At 37.2% G+C, this 12,215-nt stretch overlaps 1 protein-coding gene across 1 annotated transcript in view; it reads right to left on the reverse strand.

Moving 5' to 3' along the window:
- Positions 1 to 12,215, reverse strand: part of SMC3 (structural maintenance of chromosomes 3) — a 92,118-nt gene that overhangs the window by 75,433 nt on the left and 4,470 nt on the right. Inside the window, exons 4-5 of the mRNA XM_075366449.1 lie at positions 11,643 to 11,782; positions 239 to 397 (exon numbers count right to left, since the gene is read on the reverse strand). Coding sequence (XP_075222564.1) covers positions 239 to 397; positions 11,643 to 11,782 — 299 coding nt within the window. The remainder of the gene's footprint in view (positions 1 to 238; positions 398 to 11,642; positions 11,783 to 12,215) is intronic.

A 12,215-nucleotide genomic window follows, 5' to 3' on the forward strand; every position in this document is an offset into this window, starting at 1 on the left:
CAGCATGTCCATATAAATGAACTGGACATTTGAAAATATATCAAGACCTAACTACATACACCTACTGTTTAAACAGAATAAACAAGATAACCAGAAATATGAAAAAAGGAACAGATCAGTTAGGAAAAACATACGAAAAAGGGCAGGACAAGTGAAAAATGGTCAGAGGTCTAGTGAAGAGCACATTGAAGGCTAAGGTAAGAATGGAGATTTTATATATCTCATCAAGAGTACTTACTTTTCCTTGTTTGACAATATAATAAGGATTTGAGCGAGAAAACCCTGCTGATTCTAACAAATTCATGACATCAGAACGTGGGACCATCTTTTTATTTAAAAAATATTGATCTTTTTTGGCCCCAATAACACGACGAAGCACTATCTCATCTTTTTCAATCTAAAAAAATAAATTCATAATTTTATCATGACATTAACTGAAGTCATACAAATTCAATAAGCCAAATGAGCTAAGTTCCAATCTATGAACACCTCAATTCTGTTCATGTTCACCTATTATGACAAAACATAGTAAGTCATAATTTGTTAGTAATAACTCGAAGAATACAATTGCATGAAAAAAGGATTTATTACATTGTAACAAATTTTTTAAACAATTAAACCTACATTCATACATTTTAAATTTAACTTACCATTAAGAAGGTATTCTGGCCATCCGTGAATTTTCCTCCACCTTTCCACATAAAAGATTAACAGATCTACACCTAATTTATGAGATGAATTTTAACATCACTCATTCTACCATGGTAGCCTCCAAGTCACCACAAAATGTTGAGGTAATGATATTTCCAGATAACCATTTAACTTATTAATATTTAAGTTATGTCTTAACTTAAATGTTAATTAATTTAATCACTATTACGTTAATAATTACATTTAACTTCTTTATAAGCATTTATAATTATATAATTAATTTAAAGTAAGTAATTGATATTAAAAACAATAAACAAATAATTGTTAAGTCCATTCTTGTATATGTTTGCAATTAGTTGTACAGTTTGGATTAAGTTTACTACATAACATTAAAAGATAACATTTTTTTAAATTTGCTTTAACAAAGTACATTTACAATCTGAAAAAAAATAATAGTAAAGTTATATATAAATAACTACCTGTTGCTAGCATCAAGATTTAACAGACCTCCTGGATGGTAGGTCAGGTAGGTACATGCACCTGGGTACCAAAAGGTAGTTTGACCAGTGATTTTGTTAAGGCTGGGGGCAGGGCTAATAGTCTGTCCCTTCAGCAGCACAATTTGAGGAGCAATATGAAGATAGGGTTTCTTAAAACCCCTCAAAGTGCCTCTGCAGGGTTCATGATTCCAAGGCTTAACGAGTTAAGGCAATTTTCTCTCTTTTAAGAAAGTTAAGCGAGTGTGAGTTAAGGCGTTTAATCAAGAGGAGATGCTTAAACGCAAAGCAGAAGGCCAGCTTAGTCTGCAAGCAGTCAGAGGTTATCTTCCTAAACAGAAAGGAGGGCTCCACAAAAAAATTCAAGAAATTAGAGAGGAATTTCAGACTGCCCTTCAAGGCAAGAGGTCAAATTTAGAATTACAAACACGAAGGATACTAGGAAAGGTCTGGTTATCATAGCGGATGATAAGGAGATAGTTTAGTCATTTCAGAATTGTTAAAAAAAGAATCTTTCTGTCACTAGTAAAAAGTTTGAGATCAAGGTGGCCCAAAAACTTAAAAGAAGACCTTTAGTCAATGTCTATGATATACATCACCACCTATTCGAGGAGGAGGTTGTGTCTCTCATATGGAAGTAAAACACTGAATCAGATGAAATGACATTCAAGTCTGAGTGCAGGTTTTTTTTTTCAAAACTGAGGGACGTGATACCCAAAGGTATCACTGTGTATTTGAAGTTGGATCTAGTCTAACAAATTTGTCATTGAGGATAGGTTGTTTGTGGATTTCTCTTCTTGTAGAGTCAAAGAGTACACTGATGTTTTAAGTGCTGTAGATTTGGTCATAGGCCAAAATTCTGTCAATATGCAGAGTGAAGCATATTGACAGGCATTTCCCCCAATCGACATATTACAGTTTCTTTCTGGACACAGTGCTTGAGATAGGTTGGGAGGATTTGATTTGATTAATTCAAACTTGTATCCAGAGTGTAGTGCCACTGATGATGTACAACATATCTTATATATCTGTGCCAGGTTCAAAGCTGAACATAACAATAAAGTTAAGAGTTTTGGATCAATTCTAATTTTGATCTGCAAATTAATTAAAAAACCGAAACGGAATGGAACATAGCTACTGGCTTCCTGAGATTCTTAACCCTGTGAAGAATGGCTGGAGAGGTCTGGTGCTATTGTTTGATGTAGAATAGCAACCCAGGTGGCTGGGGACCTGTCTGGGTGCTTATTTCGCCAAGATAGGCATTTTGGTATAGAGCCCCGGTGAGCTGAGATATTCACTGTTAGAATGAGAATGGATGTGTGGAGAAATCTGTGATGGAACTGCAGTGTGGGAGGGTGTAGACATTGGCCTCATTCCCAAAAGCAGACCAGAGCAGAGAGAAATAGCTATGTTTTCATTAGAAGCTTATTAAATTTGTGAATTTGTTTCTTGACTTCTGAGTAAATTAAAAGGATTTGAGTAAATCAAATTGTAGGGAAAAAATGGTCATTGCGATCAACACTTATTTTGTTGGAATGAGATTTTTGATGTTTAAAATACTCAACGAGTAATGATCTGAGTGTAGAGTCTAAATGAAGTTACACATGGGAAAAGTTATTGTGTGAAACCTTCCGTGTTAGAGGAAGACCTGGGGACCACACTTTCGCGAATCGGTTAATTTGATAGTTGAGGATTGTAAGTTATGGTAGGTGGTTGTGGAGGAAGCCATACAAAGGTGATAGTAAGTTATTTAAATACACCGATGAAAATGTCTACCAAGGAACTTGCATAGATATCCTGACAAAAGGCCAAATTGATGAATGTGATGTATTATCAGGTTTAGAGAGTCTAAAAGATGACCTCCAGTAAAGACCATCAGGGTTAGGAATGAAAAAGATGTGGCAACTGGGATCATCACAAAACAGGTATCTTTCCCTAAGGGAGTGAAGATTATACATACTGCAAATATTGTCAGGCATTCTTTGTCAGCTTTTTTGATCAATTTTTATTACCACTTAAAAATCTGTTTAATTAAGGAAACAAATGAAAATTGCTGGTGACCAGATCAGGGCTGTATGGAAAGCACTCAAATTGTTTTCAGTAGTGCAGCTGTGTTATATTGAGACAAGATAATGCCACATTGTTTACATATCGTGCTGCAGGATCAGATAAGTTTCACAGTAAGCCTGTAATTTTATAATTGTTCCACTTGGCATGAAATCATCAAGAACTTCTGAGACAATTCTGGTTTCTGAAATATTTTCAATTACTTTCCATTTGCTCAAGGTGGCTTGACTTCTTTAGTTTGAAGGAGTTCCTAAATGGTGATTGTTCGTCAATAGGTATTAAACTATATATCTATACTATCGTTAGGTATTAAAACTTTTAGTTTTATGACAAATCTAAGTATTACTACCAGATTAATGAGGCTCATCACCTCTTGGTTATAATGATTTTGAAATTTTGACACTACTGCCATTTGCTACTTTTTCTCTTCTGACAGTAGTCAAGAAACACATATGGCACAAATTACTTTTTACTAAATATTTACTGACAATTTTGTTTAAGAGTTCAGTTCTTATGATTTTTACTGCTGAATTTGCTTAAGGTTTTCAGTCTCTGTCTAGCAGTGGTTGTGAAAGGACGTGTTTTCTAGGGCTCTGTGTTGTGTGTGAGTGTACCTGAACCTGAATACCAGTTCCGGTGACATCACCAACTTACCGTTAGGATGTCTATTCCAGCAGTCCAGCCAGTAATAGCGTTGTATTTTTTGTTTGACCTTACCAGGTCAGTTGTATCTTTTGTCTGGTCAAACCAGATAAGTTTTAGCATAGTTTACTTTTATTCTATTTTAAAGAAGTTATAACTAGTGTTATAAACCTTTATTTAAAAACTATTCTTTAATATTCAAATAAGTTGTAACTAGGGTTAAAAACTTTTATCTAAATACTATTTTAATTACCTTAATTTATTTTAAATACTGTTCTCTTTTTACCAGTGTCTAACAATTAGTTAAGTATGTAAATATTATTTTTAGGCTTCTGACAAAGTAATTCTATTACTTTCAAATTATTTTATAGATTAAGAAATGATTAGTATTAAGTAAATCATTTTTACTTAAATTTTATTTAGTAGTATAGTGACAGAGACTTTTCCAGGCTTAACCACCACCTTGTATTAGCAAGTTTCTAACCCTGGGAGCCCGGAAGAAGGCCAAGCACAAGGTATTGGTAGCCATCGACATTTAGTTCATTGAGCCAACCACAAGTAAGGGTGGTTCAGAAACAGCAGCTGCCACCATGAGTCGCAGGGGAAACCCCATCATAACCTCTGGTCGAGAAGCAGGAAAAAATCCCGCCCATAATGTTGGACTGCCCTAGCAAGTGGCCCACATTGGTGAAAGCCATATCCGCCATAGTTCGCAGGCACCTGGTTGCAAAGAGCACCACACTCTCAGTAAGGGTGCAATTAAGCATTAAAGGCAATTTCTGGGAAGTGCAAAGCTTTCTGCACTCACAGTCATCGCCTTCCACATTTACCAGCTTCCTACGGAGAGGGAACCACCTCTAAAGAAGTGAGAGAACAGCTCTCCTCACTAGCCATCAGTGAAAAAACAAGGGACAGTAGGGAGACTCCTACATATCTTGTGACACTTAAAAGAATTTCAGCCACCAGGGGCATCTATGACCTGGGCAGCATGTTTTACTGTAAAATAACAGTGATGTCATTAACGTAACAAGGAAGTCCCCCCTCAATGCCACACATACCAAAGGTTCAGCCACTCGTCGAACTATTGCCACAAGGCGCAGCTCTGCATCATATGTGGTAGGGACCATGAAACGGCACCTTGCCTCATGCACAAATTGCAAGGAACCTCATCTGGCAAATTAGAGGGGATGCCCTTATTATAAGGAGTACTTGGCCCGGCAGAAGGGCACCCCACAAAAGTCAGTGATCACTGACAGGCGTAGCTGGGCTCAGGTCGCCAGGGGGGTACTAAAACCCCAGCCTCAAGAGCTTCAGTCCGCGGTTAACACGGCACTGGGAAAGGAGGCGCCACCTCTTTCCACACTGCAAAAGCCCCAACGAGTTCTGGCAACTGAGAAGGTTACAGCTGCAAAAACAACCAAAACCAAAACTGACTCCCCACAGGCAACAAAAGAAACTAAAGATTCGGAGAAAACCGCAGCTGGTGAACGCCAAAACTCAAACTGCAGCAAAATCCACAAAAGCTCCCGAGGCTCCACGCCCACCAAACATGGCGTCAAAAACACCCAGCTGCCCCAGCGAGAAAAAGCCAGAAGCCACATCCTCAAAGGAGAGTGCCAGGAACAACTTTCTGTCAAGGATGTCAATAAAGGACGTCCTGCCTGAAATTTTGGCTGTATTGCCCCGCCTTTTACAGGCAAAATCTGTTAAGTACTTACTTCAGTCCTGGATTGAATGCCTTATGACCTTAATCACCCGATATGGCTAGGCAAACTCTGCGACTGCTGCAGTGGAATAAGCGTTCTGTAGCAGGCAAGACAGCAGAGCTAAGCCATCTGGCCAATGACCTACAAATTGATGTGATACTGTTAGCAGAAATGCACCTCAAGCCAGACGAATTGCTGATCCTTCAGATCTATTTCAGCTACAGAACCAACAGGGTACTGCAACGCCAAAGCCCAGCCAGCGACGGAACCACTATTTCAGTCCACAGACGAATCACTCATGTGCAACTTGAGGTCCACCCAGATGACATAGAACAGGCCTGCATACATGTGCAGCATCTAGGCACAGTATACACAGATTGATCTCTGCATATAACAGGCTGAACTCAGCTGTACCCAGCAGTGATCTAGATGCCATGCTGGGAAATTGAGATGGTCCCTTCATACATATGGGTGACCACAATTCTAAGCACACGTCTTGGAATAGCAACATAATAAATGCTAATGGCAGGTTGTTGTGCAATATATATATATATATATATATATATATATATAAGATGCGATGCAGGTCAATTCCCATGGAAGAAGGGACTGATCAAAGTACTTCCAGAGCTTGTGAAGCCCCGCAACGGAAGGTTACAAACATTAAAGGAAAGAAATGCATCCAGCAAGTATCTGTCGAAGAAGAGGAGCTTGAAGCAGCTGACTCGATTAGGATTTGCTGCTTTGATGCTGAAACAGCATCATGGTTCAGGACTGGCAAAATATATTTTGTCATGAGAAAAAGTTAACTGCATTATAAAACAGACTAAACCAGCTGTTGGAGATTTCCCCCCCACTAAATATGATCACACATGCCATCCAAACAGACCCGCTAAGAGAATAAGATGTTGAGGAAATTTTGAGACAAGACCTGATCGATGAAGAACTACACAGAGTAAGACAGCGTAAATCTCTTGATGATGAAGACAGGGATTCGTGTCATTTTATAGACTTGACAATCAAACAGAGGGTGGACGTTAACAACCGGTGAGCCGGAAGTTTTAAAGCAAATGACAATGCCAGAGATGTTTTCTCTCTCTTGGGGTAAGATGCGGAGTCAGCTCACCACATCAAGTTCAGGATTTATTACAGTACCGAGGGCGGTGACCGTGAGATGTCGGCCACCATTCTGGAGTCATTAAGACATGTATTGGTGAGATCAATATCAATAGTGTTTGTTCTGCCTGGAAATTTATCTAAGAACAGTAATGAACCAGCAGCAGTGGTGATTTCAAGATCAGCTGAGACATCTGGTCATTCAAGGTCAAGGTCGGCTTCAGCTTAAAGGTCAACCGCTCCAGCTGAAGACAGCAGAGTAGTCATAGTAAGAGCTCAGGGTAAGTCCTACGCAGACTTACTAAAGTCGATGACAACAACCGTAGCCAAGGAAGAGGCTGGGGAGGTCCTTTCTTTAAAGAAGGGACACAATAAAGAGCTCCAAGTCAGAATCAAGGGCTCACAGAACGCGGATAGTTTAGACTTCGGCGATGTTTGGGGCAGAGGTTCAGCCTGAGCAGTTCAGGTTCAGAGAGAGCCACTGAATGACTCTCCAACTAGTTCAACTGGTGGATAGCCTTATCAGAGGCTTGAACAGGAAAGCGGTGATCACAGCAGTTTTCTTGGATGTGGCTAGAGCCTTTGTTAAAGTTTGGTGTGACGGCCTACTACATAAACTCACTCACACGACGGTCCCTGGCCACCATATCAAGCTAATAAGGTCTTACCTACTGGGAAGACAGTTTGCAGTATGCTTTGGGGGATCCTTATCAACTACCAGGGTGATAACCACCAGAGTTCCCCAGGGAACAGTACTTTTACCAATTCTGTACACTGCATATACAAATGATGTGCTGTTGTTGGAAGGCATCAATACCACTTTATACGCCAATGATATGGCATATTACTAGACATCCCTAAATATGGATTACACAGTCGAGACTTCGACAGCATCTGGATTTAGTGGAGCCATGGCTAGATATGTGGAGAATTGGAGTCAATGGAGAAGAGTCTTTGGCTGTGCTATTCACATACAAGCGACACACTCCGGTCAGACAGCTGGAAATCTCAAGGGGAAAAAATACCCTTTGAGACAAAAATTAAGTATCAGGGAGTGGTCCTGGATAAACAGCCTACCTTACGAGAACGTGTAAAATATATGACCCAGAGGGGAAAGGCAGGCAAAGCTTCCCTAAATTAGTGCTTAATCAAGCCAGCCCCATTCCAGTGATACTCATATACCAACTCTACATCTTGCCAATTTTGACATATGCCTACCCGACATGGGGGCTTTGTTTTGCCGCATGTTCCAGAAAAAGCTGGAGGTCTTCCGAAATGAGACACTGCAAACGATTTTCAGAGCGCTATGATTTGTCGGAAACACCACACTTTGCTATGACACAGACATAAAAACCGTGTCGGAAGTGGGTGTAGCACAGGCGCATGAACTGTTCAGGGGAGCGGCTGTGTCCAAGCACAGCCATCTCAGGAAAATTTGCTGAGAGGACCTTACACTACAAAGTGTGAAGAAAAGACCCCACGCCATGTTACATGAACCACCATGAAAAGGCAGGACAAGAGATAAACCAGGCCGGAGTCTTTACATCGAATGAGCTAACAGGGAACTCCCAGAAATGATTGTGGGCCTTCATAAAAAAAAAGGTCATTAAAAAGAGATGTCTGTGTAAAGTCTCATATTGCACATAAAGTTGTTGCAGTTTATACATTATGGACAAAATGTATTTTTCTTAGTTTTTTTTTTTTTTTACCAAAATTAAAACAATTTTATTTAACCTATTTCAGTATCATACAATACTACAGAAAAAGAAAATATAATACAACACTCTAACTAGTCCTTAACAAATAATTAAACATTTAATTGTGTTGTATTTTACCCAAATAAAATAAATATTTTAACCAATATTAATTTAATCTACCCCATTATAATATCCTATAATAGTATAGATATAGATAAAATCTAATGTCCTAAGGAGTGTTTATAACTGAACACATGGTTTTGTTGTATTATGCTCGGCGGATGTCCTCAACAGGAAATAGATAAAACGCTGATACTTGGCCAGACCCTTTTCATTGTCAACAGTCAATTTAGTGGGTCTTAAGTTAAATAAACAAAATAAAATAAAATATCTTTTAAAACTTTTATTCAAACTCGAGTAACTTGCTTGCTATTATGTTGATCCCATCCTAATTTAATATTCACTATAACCATCGGAAATATATCTTACCTGACCAGTATTAACTACTAGTAGAATACTTAATTGTTCAAAATGATAAATTAAATAAATTGTTAACATTCAACTTTTATTGAAAACATCTGAATCTAAGCCCACACAGACCTCATTAATATTTTTCAACATTATTAGGGTTTTTTGTGCGCGCGCACATGCGAGCAGGAACGTTAAGAGCAATTTTGCCACACTTCATAAAAAATTAAATTTTATAAAGGTTTAACACAGGTAGATTGAAACATGAGAGGTTTGTCATATTGTCTTTAACGAGGTCTGTTATATCTTTCTTGCATTATAGAACATGCTTTCTTTTTGTGCCTGTTTCAGCTCTGTTGCAGGTGAACCAGCAAAACGACAGTGGCCACGCAATCCCCCCCCAAACCCTTCCCAGACACACATATGTCTGGAAGCTTCCTCCAAACACTAGGGCCCCCACAGAAGGCAAATTCCTATTAGATCAAAAAGCTCTAGCACCAAAAGGACTTCAGTGGACAAACTGAAGGGGAATATTGCAGAAAGTACAAAGTGCACACACACTTAAGTCTACCCATATCAGCCCCAGCCCCATTCAATTATTTCTCATTGGCCTAAAGGACAAGAAATGCAAATACCAAATCCATCCATAAATAAAATAGAACAAATAAAATCTATAACCACCACTAAACAAATAATAACCCGCCAGATAAAATAGAAAGACACAGCAGCAAAGGACATTTGTCCAGGTTTTGCAATTAGTAGGGAGTAAACAAACTCTCACTATCCTCTAGTGTTCTATTCCGTTTAAGCTTTTATTCATAAGAGCATCAGTCATAAGAGGCATGCAGTACAACCTTCATCATGAACACAATCTTCCTTCATTTTCTCATATCAGATTCATTTCTAACAGTTTCCCACACATTTTTTTTTACCTAACGATATATTTCTACAAACTTTTATTTATACTGAATCACACTTTGAAGGAATAACTATTTTTCTCAATGTTTTAAATGTTTAGGAAAACAGTAATACATTTAGCTCTTTTATCAGTTTTTAATATAAAAGATAATCATCTTGATAGAGTAGGAAACTTTACAATCTAACACTCAATAGTATACAAGGTCTATAAGTAAAGTAATAAGATTGGTTCAGAAAAACCTTTTATTTATAATCCAATTATAGATCAACTCTATCATCTTCAAAATAGTTTCCATGGGAAGCCACACAACGCTTCAAATGGTTTTCCCACTCTTCATATCAGTGTTGGAACTCGGAAACTAGAATATTCCTCAGATGGTCAGTTACATTTTTTTTTATTTGTCTACTGTTCCAAAATGATGTTCTTTGTGGTGTTTTTTTAAGTCGAGAACAGGAAAGTCAGATGAATAAGGTGGTTGAGGAGCTACAGGAATGTTTCTGTTTGCCAAAAACTCATTAACTGAGAATGCAGTATGATAAGGTGCATTGTCATGATGCAGCATCCAGTTGTCTTTGATGGCTGGTCTCATGCGGGCAATTCTTTTCTGCAGTCTTCCAACAATTTCTCGGAAAACATATTGATTTACAGTCTGTCTTGTAGACAAAAACTCCTTAAGGACAATGCCATTACTATATTACTATCAAAGAAACAAATTAGCATGTTTTTGATTTCTGATTTGCTCATTTTTGCTTTTTTGGGACATGGTGAGTTTGAAGTGTACTTACTACTCCTTGCTTTGGTGTTTTGTTTCTGGGTCATATACAAATACCCAAGATTCATCACCGGCAATAACATTTTTTAGAAAATCAGGATCAGTTTCAATTCGCCCTAGAAGATCACGGCATACTTCCACCCTGTTGCTTTTTGGTCAACAGTGAGGTTTTTTGGGAGCAATTTTGCACAAACCTTTTTCATGTCAAATTCATTTGTCAAAGTTTGATGGAGTATGGTATGGCTCAAATTCAACTCTTCTACAATCATTCTGACAGTTAATCACTGGTCGTACCATATCAAGTCTCTGATTCACTCAACATTGTTATTACTTTTTGACATTAACAGTCTTCCACAGCGCGAATCATCTGCAACTGATTCCCGGCGATCTGAAAATGCTTTAAACTACCAATAAAACTTGGGGTCATGACAAAGCGTCATGTCCGTACACCTTTTCAATTTTTAAAAAGTTTTAGTAGCATTCTCACAGAGTTCAATACAAAACTTGATTGCACAACATTGCTCATAATTAGTATCATTTTTGTAACGCACAACAAAACCTCATTTCACAAAAAGTTTGTTTACATCTCACGTGACAAAAATAGACTAAAAATATTAATACCTAATATTAATCAACTGTTCATATAACTATATATTTACTAGTAACTTTACAGTGTTGCCACTTGGCTGCCAAAAAACCAGTCTGATTACTTTATTTACAGACCTCATATGCATCATTTTCTAGAAGGTCACCTGTAAAAACACTGTACGCAAGCATTCTTAACTTTCAGGATGACCCTTGCAGTACAGCAGAATAAGGCTAATCAATTTTCCAATAGAAGCAAGGAACTAAAAGACAATAAATCAGATAAGCATTAGCACGTGTTACAGTAACTAATTACAACATTATAAATCTATATTATTACTCTATAAAATAACAACATAAATCTTGTTCACTCACTTTACAATAGAAGATAATTTACAAAATCTTATGAGTTAATAGTAAAATTGACTTCAATATATAGTTAATTGTAACTCAATAAAAAAAAATAGTTTTCAAAATAAAACAATTGATATGCTTTAATTTTTATTTTTAAACAGTACTTACTGGAAGGCGATTATCAGAATTATCAAATATAATTTCAACATAAGCAGTAACAACCCGTGGTCCAGTACCTTCATGTAATAATGACTGGCGCTGTTCTGGTCTTAAATGAGAAAATTCATCACTTAGAACAAACTGGATTGCTGAAAATATAACAAATCTATTAATTCATAATGATGACTTGGACAGATAGCAAACATCTGCTCCAACATTAGTTTATAATACCAAATCAGCAAGACTACACATAACACGTACCCTAATAGCTAGACACCTATTACTTCACTATGATGGTAACAAATTTACATGTGTTCTATAATCCTTTTATTCTAAAAAAAGAAAATAGCATAACAGAATAAAGCAAAATAAGTAGGTAATTTCACGTAATTGATCTAAGTAGTCAAATAGAAATATTATACAACACTTGTTTAATATAAGAAAAGAAATCAATTTTTTTATGGTGAAATATGATTTAAATATGCACTAAATAACAATTAAGTCAATGAGATGACAGTCAAAGATACACAGTAAAATCTTTTTCATGGGGTTAGGTTACAGAAAAAAAAACAAATATTGAAT

The sequence above is a fragment of the Lycorma delicatula genome, chromosome 5 (genome assembly GCF_047948215.1).
Source record: "Lycorma delicatula isolate Av1 chromosome 5, ASM4794821v1, whole genome shotgun sequence".
In the NCBI taxonomy this organism is placed as follows: Eukaryota; Metazoa; Arthropoda; class Insecta; order Hemiptera; family Fulgoridae; genus Lycorma; species Lycorma delicatula.